The sequence below is a fragment of the Semicossyphus pulcher genome, unplaced genomic scaffold, assembly GCF_022749685.1.
Source record: "Semicossyphus pulcher isolate SPU_LCO1_2020_fin unplaced genomic scaffold, fSemPul1.0.p SCAF_17, whole genome shotgun sequence".
NCBI classification, from domain to species: domain Eukaryota; kingdom Metazoa; phylum Chordata; class Actinopteri; order Labriformes; family Labridae; genus Semicossyphus; species Semicossyphus pulcher.
This window is the reverse complement of record NW_027211681.1, coordinates 10,039,546-10,056,774: the sequence shown is the minus strand read 5'-3', so window position 1 is coordinate 10,056,774 and position 17,229 is coordinate 10,039,546. Positions and strand designations below refer to the sequence as shown.

The 17,229-nt window shown below is 42.1% G+C and overlaps 1 protein-coding gene across 1 annotated transcript in view; it reads right to left on the bottom strand.

Annotated features, from left to right (window-relative positions):
• zcchc7 (zinc finger, CCHC domain containing 7) overlaps nt 1-17,229 on the bottom strand; it is a 48,021-nt gene that overhangs the window by 6,146 nt on the left and 24,646 nt on the right. Inside the window, exons 3-6 of the mRNA XM_069665939.1 lie at nt 16,929-16,975; nt 16,661-16,798; nt 16,389-16,559; nt 13,760-13,795 (exon numbers count right to left, since the gene is read on the bottom strand). Of these exons, the coding sequence (XP_069522040.1) occupies nt 13,760-13,795; nt 16,389-16,559; nt 16,661-16,798; nt 16,929-16,975 (392 nt within the window). The remainder of the gene's footprint in view (nt 1-13,759; nt 13,796-16,388; nt 16,560-16,660; nt 16,799-16,928; nt 16,976-17,229) is intronic.

Below are 17,229 nucleotides of genomic sequence, written 5' to 3'. Positions count from 1 at the left end.
TTATATTTGAAGTTGTATCTGTAGTCATCGATCTTTTCTTTGTTTGTTCAGCCATAGTAGATTACAGTTTACTCACAACACTTGCAGAGACCGGAAAAGCAGCCGCTTAGCTCCGCCTACCCTCTCTGGCAGACCAACCACTGCTGGCTGATGGGAAACGCGTCACTAACTGGGCGCTGCTTGTGATTTTTTCCACAAAAGTTGCCGCCCACAGCCAGTCTGTAATTCTACAATGATGCAAAGGCTTTCATCATTGGGCGATAGATAGTGACTTAACAGACATTTACATGAAAATCTTTGAGATTATTACTTTAAAACATATAAATAAAACAGATAAATAAATCACGTGAACTCCGTGCTGATTGGTTCTGCTTCCAGATGATTCTCAGCGGTGCGAAGCCTCATAATGAAACTGATAAAAAACATTAGCATGGCTTGCTATGACTGTTCTACGTATTAGTTTAGAGTACCTAAATTATAATTGAAGAACACACTTAGGTTTCCATATCAGTAATGTTGCCATTGTTATATTTGCTGTCATTATTTGTACTGCCCCATGTTTTGATAAAGTTCTTAGGCTGGGTTAAATGAACAATGAATAAGTTTCCTATGAAGTGTTGTTCAAGCAAGTCTAAATGTGGAAGTGTCAAATGACAATGTGTTGCGAAGGGAAAGATGTGATAATTGTTCCAATATGGGGACAAAGATGGCTGCTTCAGACCGTGTTTCTGGAGGGTATTCATCGTGACGTATTAGGTCCTAGACAAGTTAAAAGTGAAAGTAGCAGTTGTGTTAATAATGAAGGTTGTATTGCTGGTTTTGGAGTTGCAGAATTTGCCAGACACAGAACATGAGACATATGAGAAATGTGAATGAAGGAGGCCTTAGCAGTGTTTGAGAACCTGAGAAGGGCTTTGATTGTACTGCAAGGCTCGAGGAAGATACAGACTCTTAAAGGTAACCTCAGACTACCCCTCAGGTTAACCGTAAAAACTACGGTGATGAAACAAACAAGAACAACAAGTACACCTTTGTTAAACACAGTGTTGAAGTGGTGAGGTTTCACATTTAAAGCTCCTGTGAGGAGTTTTTCGCTGGTTATGAAACAGACTGAAATTAATTCTGATGGCTCTATATGAGCTACAAAAGCAAACCAGACCATCAGAGACAAGGTAGGTGGGGGTAAGTGTCAGATGAAGTGATTAACACACTGCCTTTGTTTACATTTCACAGGGCAACAATTTTAAGTGAGTGATACATATGACTGTGAAGAAAGCAGGATAATATGTTTTAAGCATGTACAGGACAAAATCAGCAAAGAGACAAGAGGTACGGCTTTGTCCACACAAACCAGGAGCTTTAAACAAGTTAAACAAATCTGAACTCTGGCTCCGTCTGACTTGGGATCATAGTAAAACAAGAAAAACACGCCTGAATGTGTCCATTGTTTAAGGAACTGAATGCGAGACCATGAGAAGGAACAAAGACAGGAGTAATAGAAACTACAAACAGGTCCTGTTATCATCGGAGTGGCTGGTTAGTTTGGTTTCCAGAAGACTCTCGGTTTGTCACAAACTCAAATTAAACAGAGAACAAACAATGTCTTAATGATGTTTTAATGTGGGTTGGATTGAGTTTGTTAGCATTTTTAACATCTTCATCTTTGACCTCACTACAAACCGCTTTATACTGTATGGGGCAGGCCGGCACAACTGTGGAATTAAGTTAGATTGACTATCAAGATCACATTTTTCATGCTTTTATTTTAGGCACGACACATTATGTGTTTTATTTCCTTTTATATTCTTCACATTTTTCCATTCAATGTGTTTTCCAGCTTAGCTTTCCCTGCTTTCCCAAAGGGCCCTTTAACCTCTCCATTCATACACTTGTTTGACAGACACAGCATGAGAGGCTGCATTACAACGACTGTCTGTGTTTAACTAACGCTCCTCCTAAGTGCAGAGACAGCGGGAGATATTTCAGTTGGTCCACTTCCTGCTGATACGACATTAAAAGCTTCTCGAGCTGTTCAAAGACAGTTTGCCATTCAGACTAAAGGAGGACTGACGGTCTAGGATGTGTGTGTGTGTGTGTGAGTGTGTAAAGGAGGGTGTTTGAGAAGGTCCTAAGGGCTTCGCTAGGTGGACGCAGACAACCAGCCATCCGTGGCCTCTAATGCATGCACACACACACAAAAATCAGCACTCTCTCTCCCTGTCCAACACACACACACACTCACACACACAGTGTTTTCCCACAGTCGTCCCAACACATACACGGTGTCTCTCTAAGCCGCGCTCTCCTCTGCTCCTTGCCTTGGCTGCTGGTGGCAAAGCCGTGATAATCCTTTGGCCAACACAAAGCTCAGACTGTTACAGACTACAATCTGAAGGAACACACACACACACACACACACAGTTATCAAACACAATCCGAGAAGCAAACAGGCCTGTGTGTAAGAGGTGAGGGGGGTGGGATCTAAACAGTAGCGGGTGGTGGGAGCTCGGGGTGCTGTTTTGCATATGTTATTGCAGCGATGGGTGGAGGTTTGCATATGTTACTGGACCCACAGGGGACCCACTCTGCATGCTTTATCATAGAAAACAGCCTCACAACACAACGCAACACTACCAAGCTCATACCACAACAAACAGAGCCGTGTGGTGCGTTTGAGTGCAACATGCTGGTATGTACATATTAGGTTAATTAGACAGTTGTGAAACGGCTATAAGGAGAAGAAGAATGAACTCCAGAGCCATTAATCCACTTATTCTCATGTGGGAGTTTTAACAGTGCAATTTCCAAAATTATAAAGAGTTTAATTATAGTGTTTACTCTCATTCAAAAAGAGTGTTATCATTCTGAGGAGACGCTTTAAGGTGGAGGTGTGCAGTTAGGGAGGCCACGGAGGGAGAGGATATAGAGGAGGAGGAAAGGGGGGGGGGGGTTCTCCAAATAACCAGATGTGATTCTTGCCCCCTTTGTGTCTGCCAGTTCACAAAGCCTCAGACCGAAGGCGTAACCCCGCGCCCTGCGAGGACTCGCACTCGCACGGTGGAATTCCCAGAGGCACTCCCTATCTCCTCCCGTCAGTCAGTCAATCAGTGTGAACACAATCAGAAGGAGTCCTGATTTTCTCTTCAGAGAGGAAACGCTCCTGGAATGTAACGATAATGTGATGCAGAGCGGTTGGACGGCAGCGGTGGGTTGCCACCACTGGAGGGAACCCCCCCCCCCCTTTTTATGGGGCAGGGAATGGAGGTAATCTGGTCACAGCGTGGAGGGCGGAACAGAGGATACAAGCTAATCTATTCAAATCTGGGTTTCAGTCATTCGGTTTCTATCCTGAGCGCTCAGTGACGAGTTCACAGGAAATGTGTCATTCGCCTTAATTCCAGGAATTAGACAGAAACAGCACATAAGTACGAGAGGGACCGGGATTTAGATTTGACATTTTATACTAGTTACACATGGACTCACTCTCTCTCTGATGTCGTGGTCAGGATGTTAATTTTACATTTTAGCCAACAAATCACCCGCAAACACACATTTACAGACACACACACACACACACACACACCAAAACAACACCATGCAGCAAGGCGGAAAGGCACAGAGACTTGCAGAACCTGGAAGACCACTGATAACACGGCACCTGTGTGTGTGTGTGTGTGTGTGCATTCCTCTGGTTCTTTATGTACATTCAGTTTGTATGTGGAGACACCTGTACCAAATATACAAGTGTTTGAACACACAGCCAACTGTGTGCAAGGTGTTGTACAAGTCATCTTTTTTTGGCTTTTTTTTTTTTCCTAAATTGTCTTTTTATATTTTTTATGTTGCTACATGTATATTTTGATCCTTTTTTACTAAGCAGTGATTTGAAATAAGCCACAAAAAAGTTGTTTGAAAACAGTACAAATATATAAATATACACATGTATATATTAAACAACGAAAAAACTACATAATTACATTTAAGAAGCTGGAAGCAGCAAATGTTCAGATCCAACAAGATGAGTTATCTGCACCACTTCTCAGTCTCTAACTTTGTCATTGTGCTTCCTAAATGACTTGTACCTGCAGGACTTTACTCTTTTTGCCCTGTCGGCGGCTAATTGTTAAAAGAACCAGATTAAAAACACACAAAGGCCTTTTTCTTTTTTTACAAAGGTACCCTCAACTTGAAGAGGGAATAAAGACTTGAGAGCCTTTTGACAGAGGTGAGCAGACTGCAGAGTCTGTACCGTACAGTGATGAGGCAGCAAAAACAGCTCGCTGAATAGATGTGGGTTTAAAAGGACTTTTACAGAGCGCCGTTTGAATGAACACAATGTAAGAGAAAAGAAATGAAGGAGGTCAAGGACAGAAGAGGAAGCAGAATAAAGGTGGAAACTTAAACCTGTGATTTCATGTTCAGCAGAAAGAAGAAAGGAGGAAAGTGCTGCGGGGGTCATTTCACTGCTTTAACTATTATATCAGCCTTTGTGGAGACGGCTTCATGACAAACATTTTATTATCTCTCTGTCACCACTGTGTTTGTGAACAGTATAGTTTCAACTACATGTTCGACTTATTGTAAGATTGATGAATATTTTGTCATCCTTTTTTAAGGTTTGTGTATTTATTTATTCATGTTTTGAATGCACTTCTAACAGGAAAGGAAACACATGAGATATTATTGACTTCAAAGCCAGCTAGCGGCCGTCTTATTGATCTAAAAAAAGGTATCCTGCACAGGTTTCCAGCATCAATGAGCCTGTTTTATTTATTATTAATGGATGAAATGACAGAATATTCATTCAGCGTTTGTTTTCATTTAGGTTATTTTAGGCAAAGAAAAAATCTGCACGGCCTGTTTGTGTGGTAATATTCTAGAGTAGACAGTTGTACTGGTGTGAAGAGTGTCAAATGTGAGGTATTCTTTAAATATAAGCACAGATTGCATAAACAAATGTTTCAGCATATTGTTTTTGCTCCAACCTTACTTAAAATGATCATTTTACAGACATCACAACTAGCACTGTGGTCTAATTTCTTGAAATGAAGTTTCAGCATAGACACGTGACTTGATTAGATGGTTTTGCAAAGTGTGGCTCTAAAAAAAGCATGCCAACATAAGTAGATAAAAATAATTTGATAAGCTCAGTCTGGGGCATAATTAGATGGGGCTGGTTCCCAATCCCAAATTACTTTATTACATATATTATCAATATGAAAGCTTCATAATTTCACTCATAATAACAAAGAATTACTCCACCCAGGCCATGCCGTGGTATTTCCTGTTCTTCTATCATTCGACATAGACATGACTTTTCTGACTGAAACATGTCTATGTAAAATAAAAGAACAATTTAGAATAAGAAAAAATGTGAGGATTTTTGGTGAAAATAATGATGTCCCCGGACCTGCAGGGATTTATAAATGTGGATGTGCCTTCTGATGACACAAATAAATTGGACCAGTGGAGTTATTCTGAAGAGGGATGAAACTTCTCCTTTCCTCTCTGTGTGAAACAAATACCGTGCAGATGTACAGTTAACATGCACATACACAGCAAACAAATGTCTCAATGCGTCAGTCTGGCTCAAAACTCTCCCCTCTGTAGCCAGAGTGCAGTTCTCTGTCTGCCCACTGAAGGGCGCTCTAACACAGCATGATGTCATGAACCTGTGGCAGATTTCAGCTGCTGTGTGAGACCAGTTGAGGTCACAGAAGATGAACTGTCTTTATTTCTAACTCATATTAAACACAGTAAAACAGGGTTAAACAGAACTCTCATTCTTTGTGTTCGACCTGTGTAGAGAGGAAAACATTGCCAAACGTATCGAGGGATGGACTTCGATTTGTGCTTAGGGACCTGACTTGGTCAATGGTGAGAGAAGAGCATTTTCAGCCTAAGCTTTATGAAACTTCCGCCTGGAAAGACGGACGTGTATTTCTAGTTTATATGACGCCAAAAATGTTCTTAAAGCTGCTTTTATGTTGCCGCTGTGATCCTGCAACTCACCAAGAACTACTTTAAATCACCGGATGCCAACAATGATGCTGGAACACGATGTACCCGACACATTCACTGAGCCTCTCTACAAAGAGCCGCACATTAACTACTGAATTTAATACTAGACTAGCGTTACAGAGATTGTTTATGTTGGACAATATGGAGCTTCCTATAGGAGAGATATTATGTCATCATATAATATGAATCAAACTCCTCTTTAGTGCTATGTCATAGAGAGTATTTCTAACCCTAATTTGTAGACAATATGATTCAAATACATAATTTTCTTATGTAAAAAACAACATTTAATAGCTTCAAAATATGTTAAAAAAATAAATAAATAAAAAAGTTTGTTGTCAATTTCTCCTCTCTATATTAAAATATGAAAGATTTCAACAGTGAATTACAGACACTGCTGAGCCAAATACAGATATGAACAAATACAATATGTGCCAACGCTACACAACCTCTTAAACATCAAGTGTGTATTTAAAAAAAAAATCTAAGTACTTAATTTAACCTCTATGAGAGAGTTCAGATCAATTTTACTGAAGGTCACACTGAAAGAAATCACTGCAGAAATGTGTTTATGTGTCGTGGTTATAAGACAGCGCTCGCTGTATCTGACTCCAAGGCCCTGCTGGAAATAAGACGCTCTGGTATTGTCTCAGATTACTGCTCAGTGTTGGTAAAGAAGAGCCAAATAAGTAGAGTAAAACAATTAGCAGTCCCCTGCTCAGTGTGACAAATATTGATTAAAAGCACACTGATATCACATGGCTGAAAGTCAGCTTCAGATGAGTTTATTACTGAAGATAAAATTAAATAGGATGTGTGTTAAGAAATATATTAATTATTTTTTGGAGAAAAGCTGATAAAATGATTACTTTGATGTTTAGATAAAATGAGGTTATTATCGCCGTTTGCTTCTGGCTGCTGCATCAGTTGTCCATTTAGTTGTTGTATTAATGCTCTGAATATGTAGTGGTCTGATGTCATTATAGTGGTTGATTGAAATGTTGATGTCGCAAATTTAATGTGTGCTGTAAGAAGTATATTGTTGACTGACTGTGTTTTATTATAATATGGATCCTAGGAAGAGTTGTTGTTGTCAAGGCAACATCTAATGGGAACAATATATCCTGCTGCCAGGTCCTAGATGTACGTCTGCTCCTAATTAAAAGTTAGTCAGAATAAATGTAATGTCAGACAAATGTTGTAAATATGTTTAAGCTTATCGGGCCATCATGTTTGATAATCTTAGGACGGTAAATTTTACACCACATGATGAGTATGTTAACGGTTATCAGAACACAGAGAAGGATTTACACCCTACATGCAAGTTATTATACTTAATGACAATTTGTACAATTGTACAATCTGAAAATTGTAAAGCAGATAATTCTTTATGAGCTTTTATTTGAGATCGTCAAACTAAAACAGAGCTACTTAAAAATGTATTCAACGAAATTTAAACATATTTCCTGACAATAAGAGGATTTTAGTGGCAAAACGTCCTAACCTTGGGCTAACAAAGACATGTGTGAATATGACCATAGAGCAAAGAACCTTCCGGACAAAGACAGTGAGACAAAAAGGCTTAAAAAGGTACAAAAAACTAAAAGAAAAGGGCAGAAAAAAGGGGCAGTGGGGTGAGTAAGAGGGACACCAAATGGAGTTTAAGGAGACGAGTTAAAACGGCTTCATTTCTGTCAGGAACAAAAGGTCACTTTACAGGCACCCCAAGAGACACACACACACACACACACACCTGTCCCTGAGGAAAAGATCGATACACACACTGATACCACCGTGAGGAGAGAATCCGCTCGATACACACACACAGCTCCACGGGCAGAGGTGCCGATCAATAAACACACACATACAGGTGTCACAGCTACCATCTAAAGAGAGGCCAATCAATGCTTACACACCGATATACCTGCACCAATCAGCTGCTGTGTGCTCACTCTCTCTCTCTCTCTCCTGTCTCTCTCGGCCTTTTTAATACACTCCCCCCTCCTCGCTCTCCCGTCTATCTCCTCCTATCCTTCAGGAACATAACATCTCTCTCTCCCTCTCCGTCTCCTCCTCTCTTCCTGTGGTTCAGAGAGAATAAAATATACAACAAAACATATGCTTTTTAATCATTAATAAGGATTTAACTCACTTTAGGAGTTAAAAATAAAAGGAGGAATTTTCTCACTGCAAATACCTGGTTAAAAGGAAGGAGTTACACTTCCCACAGCGGCCATGGGGTGGCGCTCTGGTCTTAACGCAGCACAGCAGGGTCCTGACAACACTAACAGGAGGAAAAAGTCACTGTGACTTGTGTGTGTTGTATGCTAAACGCATGCATTTATGCATGATCTTTACATGCATTAATGCAGCCCGTGTAAGGACAGCAGGTCGGTCAACTTGCACCGCCTTTTCCTGCTCGTTCTCCATCCTTCCATCCATTCCTCCTTCGTTTGCTCCTCCTTTTCTTTTGGCTTCTATTTTCCAGTCTTCCAGTTTTGTTTCTCCTCCTCTTTGCCCTGAACCATTCCCAAATCTTGTCTTTCTTCATCAGAAAACCTTTCCCCAAAATCACCACCACTGTGTAGTTCAAATACAATATGTGGCATACGAACTGTGACAGAAACCACAGAACATTCAGCGTACATCTCCGAATGTTTAAAGCCTTTTATCAGGCAGAAATTAAAATCATTTACTGGCCCAGCCTCCAAATTTGCCACTGCTGCTCTGTTGTACTTCACTAAGCTTTGTGACCCTTTCTTCCCATGGTACTGTCTATTGTACAACGCAACCAAACTGAACATGTCAACTTATGATCTTTATTTTTTCTAGATTTTAAGAGCAAAACGACAAATAACTAATGTAGTGACTGATTAATCAGTAATATACGAAGCAGCCATATGCTACATTTTAAGCAAACTAAAACAAAGAATTGATGTAGCATTTTGTCATCGCTCGCTCAGATTCAAAGAGCCGTGGCTTCTCTGTAACTGAAGCTCAAGATCAGAAGAAAACTAAAGCAGAGAAATGATGCAATGTGATTTGACTGAGAGGTGCAGGCGAGATACTCGGGTATTAAAAGTGCGTCAATCGTACACTCATCTTGGACTGAAAGTAGCACACCTGTTCTTTCAAGCTTGTTCAAAGGCATTATGGGAAATGAAGTGCAATGGTAAAAGAAGTTGTAGAAATATGTACATAAAAAAAAATACAATTATATATTTTCATAACACAAAAAAGCAGCGAGAATGCTTTAAAGAACAAACCAATGATGTCTGAAAGTATTTTGGTGTTTTTTTAAATGAGGTTTTGTATGTACAGAAACTCGGTGTGAATGACAAAGAAGAGAGAGGGAAGGCAGAAGGGGTTCGCAGAAGAGAAACGACCCCACGCTGTAAAGCTGTATGCAAAAGAAAGAAGTAAAACCAGAGCGTCTGTGGGTGTGTGTGTTGGTGTGTGCGTGTGTGTGTGTGGGTGAGCGAAAGAGAAAGAAAACCTGAGAGAGTTGTTGAAGCAAATCTTTTTGTGTAAATGTCACTGTTGTATAAAAATGTCTAAAAATACGTAAAAATACGACAAAGGCCAGATGAAAATGTTGTGGATGGCTTTTTAGTCCATTTACTGCTCTATATATATTTGTTGAAATATGTGTGTGTGTGTGTGTGTGTGTGCGTGTGCCCATGTGTGTCAGTATCTTACTTTCTCAGTAAATACCCCTGGGCTTTGTGGTCTATACTGTGTGGTTTGGAGGAGTTTGTTAGTTGAGGGCCAGGTGCAGGCAGAAAACACACTGAAGATAAACGGACCCAACACACACACACACACACACACACACACATACACACACACACACACACGAAGGATAAATGGACCCAGTAGCAGGGAGGTCTGACAGAATGCCTTTTCACACCTGGCTGAGCCCAGCGGAAGGTGACAGAGTCACATCTCCCAAAGCAAACACGCACACACATACACACACACACACATGCACACACACCTTCTCACATTGGGGAGTTCAGGGTCATAAGCAGCATCATGAATAAAATGAGGCTGTCTTAAACAGAAGGAGCCCCGTGTATGCAGGTGTGTGTGTGTGTGTGTGTGTGTGTGTGTGTGTGTGTGTGTGTGCAGGCCCCTAACCCCCATGCCAGTTTGGATCTGTAACGACCTTCTGTTCCCAGTGCTTAAATGGCTTAAATACTTCAATTAGACCTGGGTCACAATCCTCCACCCGTTAAAGCACGCCGTCACACACAAACACACAGGGAAACACACACGAAAAAAAAGATGGTTTTATCAATCTGAGAGGCGACCGAAGGAATCTTTCTGCTGCTCTTCCATCTGATTTTTCTCCTCAAAACAAAAAGTGTACAGTGAATCACGCAGCATCCCCCCCCCCCCCCCCCGTCTCCACTTGTGCAACAATTAAACTTCACTCCCGTCCTCTCTGCCAGCGTCTCCCCTGGAACTTCCCGTCCTGCTCCCTCCTCCCTCCGCCTCTCCCGCCGTGCTACCCTCGCGCTAACGATGCTGCCTTTTCATTAGACAGCCCCTGCTAATTAATCTCCATAGAGGAGAGTGACAGACCTCCCCCAACACACACACACACACACACACACACAAAGTGAACGCCAAGATGTATGCAAACACACACTCTTCTTCCCTCTCTCTCTCCCTCCCTCGTCCCGAGTGGCGTTGGCAGCCCATTTCATGCTTTATCACGTCTTTTAATTGACAAACAAGCTGCTCTTTTCTCTTAGGCTGAGGTCTATATCACCCCCTCGCTTAGATGCACACACACACACACACACACACACACACACACACACACACTAAAACACACACACACAAACACACTTAGATGCATACATAAGGAGCCAAGAAACTAGTTATCTTTTCTGATTTGGGATAAACACACACACATACACACACAAATAAGCAAATGCATCCCTGCTGACATTTGGCCCATGTGACTGTCACACAGTTTTCTACACTTTGACACATTGTTTCTGCACAGACACACACAAACACAGGCGCACACACACACACACACACACACACAGGTTTAAAATGAAAAAAACAAATAAGTAGAAGAAGTTAAAGGTTCCCGTCACTCTAAGCTCTTACTCTATCTCCTAAGATGTATTTTTCCGCCATGGTTCAGTCATCTGCTACAGGGCGAGGTCAATACCAATCACAACAGACTTATTGATCACTGACTGATCGTGTTTGCCTTCAAGACGCCCATGGAAAATACTTTTTAAGGCGGGTGTTGATTTGGAAGATCCACATGCTAAACTAGAAATAATCTGGTTCTTGTAAAGGCCGTGTCACTCTTTGATGATTCTTATTGACACATGTTTCTATCCTGATGAGGCAGGTTCTGCATGAAGAAGTTTTAAGGAGTGTCACCGGCTGTAAGGGGGACAGGGTGAGTGTGCGGCTGGCTAAGTCCCTCCACTGCCACCACCTTGTTCTCTGCTTTTAATTGGGACTCTGAGCAGAACTACTGCATCCGCTGGGATTTGACCAAACAGGTTGAGCACAAACTGTTGGGACACTCTACAAACTTAAAAACAGTATAATATAGGGCACTGCTTTAGCTACAGTCCTCGTCACACTGATCGCAGGATCGACTCCTGGCCTGCCGATCATTTGGTGCATGTCACCCCCCGCTCTCTCCTCCCCACATTTCCTGTCTCTCTTCAGCTGTCCAATAAAAGGCAAAAGCAAAAAAAATATATATATAAAAAAAGTTATATTTTCCAACATATTATAAGGATACACTTAATGGTATGTGAAATGCATGGGCATCCTTTCTATGTATTTGTATGCAGCTGTCATGTAAAAGCTGAGCTGACGATGTCACCTCATTTTTAACACCACATTTTATTTTACAGAGATATACTTTTATGTTTAAACCTACAGTATGTAGCCTTCTGTCAATCAAACACATCTTTTTGTCCAATCAGTGGCACTCGATCCACCTCAACCCTCCCTCCTATAGCCAGGAGGCACTGCAGGAGCAGGAGTCTTCCAACGCCTCTGTGTTCGCTCCTTATATCGTATTAAATTAATGTATTTAGTAAACATAAATCTGTGAGAGCTACCTTAGCTTCTTCCCACCACACAACACTAGAAAACCAACCTCAGACAGAAGCAACATCAAGGAGGAAACAGAGTGGCTATTTATCCAGGGTGTTAGACGTTAACACAGTAGCTAGCTTAAAGAGTGGGTATTATGCTGTTTCACATTTTAAGACATATATATATATAATGTTACAATGTTGAATGTTTAGACTAAACATGGGTGAACTTTCAAATCTGTAGGTAAAAGTATGTTGGAGTAATCCCCAGGCTACTCAGCTCAGTCTGCAGGCTGCTGTGAATGCCAGGTTTCTGACTGTTTTTTCTACACGCAGCACTTTGTGACGTCACAATCAGAAGAAAGTGGGCTTGTAGGGGCGGGGTTTCTTAAAGGGACAGAGCTGACTGAGTCGTTTCAGGCAGGGGCTGTATGAGGGCCTGCACAGAGCACCAGTGTGAGAAAACGTTTTTTTAACTTTAAATGATGTTAAGCTACTCCACAGGTATCACTGAGTGAAATATGAAGCTTCAAAATAGCATAATATCCCCCCTGTAAGAAAGTTGTGATTAGTGAAAACTGGTAATTACATTGAAGCTTTTTTTTTTAAATAGGGTTTAAGTTGTAGCTAGCTTTCCATTTTGTTTGTTTGACATTTTAATGACTACTGTTGTGTTAAGAGCTTTTGTTACCTGAAGTTTTGGAGCAACATTAAGTTTGCCGCTGTGTGTCATCAACTGTGTTCAGACGGTTGAGTTGTGGGTTGTTTTCGCAAACAGTTTCACTAAGGATCTGTTGTATGTACAGTATGTTGCCTGTAGTTATGAAACTGAAATAACTTGTTGTGAATGTCAACCCCTCCCCAACTGAGACTGGACTGAGGTGTTAGGAGTCGTCATCAAATTAAAGTCAGCTACAGGAAGTTTGGCAAAGAAGTGCGGCCCAAGATTCGGCTTTGTATGTCAGTAAATACATGAAAATGGTTTCATGCTTTCTAGAGATGGATATTGAACAAGGTCAATTTGTGCTTTTGTGGGCAATGTGTTACAAGGACTGTCCTTATGAGGCAGATGACATTGGTCTGAAAGTGTGCGCTGCGGACATAGGTGAGGACAGCGGTCGAGCAGGGAGGAGCAGCCCCGCCTGCTCCCCGAACAAAGTATCCAGAGCCGTATAGACAGAGAGTCGCGTCAGTGGAGGTCCAATATGCTCCATGATCTGCCATTGTGTCGCGACTCTCTCTCTCTACGGCTCTGAAAGTACCATCACTCACTCAGTCAGTCAGTTACTCAGTCAGTCACATACAGACCCATGTGTAGGGCTGACCCCGGCGGTCAGCCAAAAATACTTAACACATATGCTTTTTCGTAGCTTCAGCAGAGCTCTGTTTATGATGTTGTTAATGCTGAAATCCTAAGTGTAGATGAGTTGGTGCTAGGAGCTCATTGGCAGCTCTTCAGGTTCAATTAAAATCAATGAGCTTTTGAAAAAGTATTCATTATCTACAACCCGTCTAGCAGTCATACAGGCTGATTATCCCAAGCCACTGACAAAAAAAAAAGACATAAAAAGTGTGGCAGTGCTAATGTTAAATTGTGAACAGCACTAATGTAGAGTTTACTGACAGAGGTGGTTTTGTTGCAAATTACTTACCGTGATGTGATACTGTCTCCAGATATCTGGACAGGCCTGAGAGGAGAAAGAAAAACACTTGATAAGGTATTCAAAAATGCAGAAAAACATATAGACATGCACACTTTAATGGAGACGAAATGAGGACGAAGCGGGAGGAATATGTCTGAATAACCAGCAGCTTGTATGTGTAAATTCTGAGTCAGATACAAACACAATAAGGAAGGAACATTTAGGCTGTGATGGCGCTAACAGATAAGGGAGGACTGAAAGAGGCCTAAAAGGAAACTGAAAACTTGCTCTTAAGTTTCTGTCCCTCACTAAACCTGTACAACCCTGATTTCTGTTTCTCTTCCTCCACGTGTTTCTGTGCAGCCACTCAAACAGCCAGTAAGTCAGGCAGTCAGTCGTTTTGTCCCGGTGTGGCTAAAGCATTATCTCCGGGGCTTCGCCACGCTGTTCCTTAAGCGTTCCGACATCCTTTCCCAACAGCCGCCACTTCCCACTGGGAAATTGAAAATGCCGCAGTCGCCGCGGGCAACGAGATTTATCTACTTACACACCTACTGAGTGAGAGAGACAGAGAGAGGAGGAGGAGGAGGATCTGAGCCTGCTCTGTGCAGCAGAGACGTTTCAAAAAGACAAGTTCTGATACACATTTGCATGATATGTAAATTGTTGTCACATTAAAGAGAGAGTTTTCAGCCGCGCCCGCTTGTTTGAATCGTGACCTTTAAAGAGCGCTCGGCACTTTTTTAGGCTTAATCTGAGATGTTTAGATTTGAATACAGAGATGGAAAATATGAATTTCGATAGCTGCATCTTCCTCCACCTCTCATCTAGCGTTCTGTTCTTCAACAACCCCCCTCACACACACACACACACTCCCTCCTGTTTGCTCTCTCCCTCCAGACCGCCGGGGTAGTGTGTTGTTGTCGAGGGCGACAGGCGAGGCGAGCGACACACTCGCGCTCCGTCAACCGTCTGTCTTTAATGAGAGACACAGAAAGGCCCAGGGGACAGAGACCTGACTCTCTTTCTCTCTCTCAAACGTGCACACTAACACATACAGTGTAATTTGTGAGTGCGAGAAAAAAAAAGTTGTGCGTTCCAAGAAAAGGGTAATTAGAATACCGCACAACTTTGCACCTTTGTTTGTTGTTAAAAACAATATGCAAAGGAGAGAAGAAGAACGGGATGAACGTGGGGATCGGAAGGAAGAGGGGAGGAAGAATGGACGACAGGAAAGAGAGAGAGAAAATGGGCGGTGTGTGTCCTGGTCTCCCCTCTCCCTCTGGTGTTCACCTGGTTACTCATCCATTACACAGAGCACAGTACATGACTGACTGACGGAGAGAGAGAGAGAGAGGGAGAGAGAGAGAGAGAGAGGGAGGGGGTATGCGAGGCGGGGGAGACACAGGCAGGCTCTTACATGCACACAGGGTTTTCCATTCTGTGGCATTAGTGTAAATGGGCAAGGTAATGAACGTTGCGGTGGGATAATTGTCATTGATGGTCATTAGATTCACCCTTCAGTGCCAACACACACACACACACACACATACACACACATACACACACACAGCTGGAATATGCGGCATGGCAGAGACATAACTAAGCTGTAATTGCTGAAGTGTATCAATTAATGTGAACAGCAGCGTGTGTTGACCCCTGGTCACTCGTCATCACGTGGGGAGGAAGTGGGGGAGAGAGGGGGGAGGAAACGGGGTAACAGAGAGGAAGTAAAAGTGAGGTACATATTGTAAACTTGTGTTATAGAAGTAGTTGTTGCTTCGTTGTGTTTATGTGTAGCACTGGTTGTTAACCGGTTGTTGATTGATGTTCTGATACCATTTGTCCCTCCTGACTGACTGGCTATCATTTCATTCCACGTGACAATCCACAGAGTGCATGCTCAGTTGTCCTCGGGGTTCCCCCCCAAAACCCAACAGGATGTGGGATTGTAAATATTTAATATTTAATATTTACAATTTGAAATCAGGGTGGCCACGCATTCTTCCAAGCAGATCGGGATAAGTTAAATCCCTCTTAACATACCTCACACCACAGGAACATCAAGATAATATTTATAATCAAGAAAACATCAAGACTTTGGTTACTTTTGTTATCTTGTAGTGTGTACCCCACATAACACTACCCTCCCTGCTAGCACCACACTGTTGTTGTTTGTTATCCTCACACCATAATGTACCTCAAACCAGTTGCTTTATTGGGGGGGCTCACTGGTTATGGCATTGTATCGGTGAATTGACCGGCAGACTTGCCGATACCTGATACCACATTTTAGGCAGTATCGATGGCCGGAATGGGAACAACTCTACGTTTCATGTCTCTTTGGTTTTAGTATTGATTTGTCCTCAGGCCCTGTGATAGGTTGTATTACCAGGGTGTCCAATGCATTTTGATCAAATGTGTTGGACTACATTACCCATTTGTAACTGTATGGCACAGCACAAATGTGGCAGCTGGTCCAATTTAAGGCATTTTACTATAAATGATGGGAACTCTTAATGCTACATCATAAACTTTCATCTCGTCTCAACAATATTAACTGTCGTCCATAAAAAGTTTATTTTATACTTTTGGCCTTGTGGTGTTTTTGTCCATGTAAACAGGATGTTATACTCACGTCAAAGAAGTGTCCGGTCATGCTGCAGCGGTGGCACTGTTTGTGCCAGTATGCCCTCTCGCTGCACGAGTTGTAGAAGTGGCCCGGCAGGCCGCAGTTGTTGCAGTGCCTGTTGGGACATTCACTACTCAAGTGGCCCGGGGTGCCGCAGAGGAAGCAGGGCAACAGTTTCTGCACACAAACACACATATAACACGGTTAGTACTTCAACAAACATGTATTGATCAGTGTGTATAAGCTGTACATGAGGCTCTGCACTGATGGGAACTGACTTTGGGCTCGAGGCAGTTCTTGGAGAGATGTCCGTTCTTGTTGCAGTTTCTACACTGGACGTTCTTGCTGGTGTAGTATCTGTTAGGCAGCCGCTGCACCGCTGCCCTGGCTCCTTTGTCTTTGTTATAGATCCGAGCCTGAAACAGACACAGTTAATGCATCACTTACATTATGATGAGGTGATTTGTGTCCACTAAGGACAAAATAAAAACCATCATTTAGTCAGGATATATATTACATGGTGTAAAGCTCTGAAATACCACCCACCTCCTTGTCCCTGTCAGAAACCAACCAGCTGCCGTCCACGTCAGCATCTGTCAGGAAAGAAAAATACAGAGTAAATACCTTTTATCACTTAGGTTTAATGCAACAATTTAAGTACATGTAATTGCTTACTTTATTTCCAGTCATACAAGCAAACATTATCATGTTTTCTGAAGTGTCGATGTTTGGAAAGATGCACCTTCTTTAAAGGAAATCTACAGGCTTCAGATGTGAAGCCAACAACCTCACAGAAAAACTTATAAAATCAAGAACCCTTTCAGGATGGGAAATCACAAGTACCGTG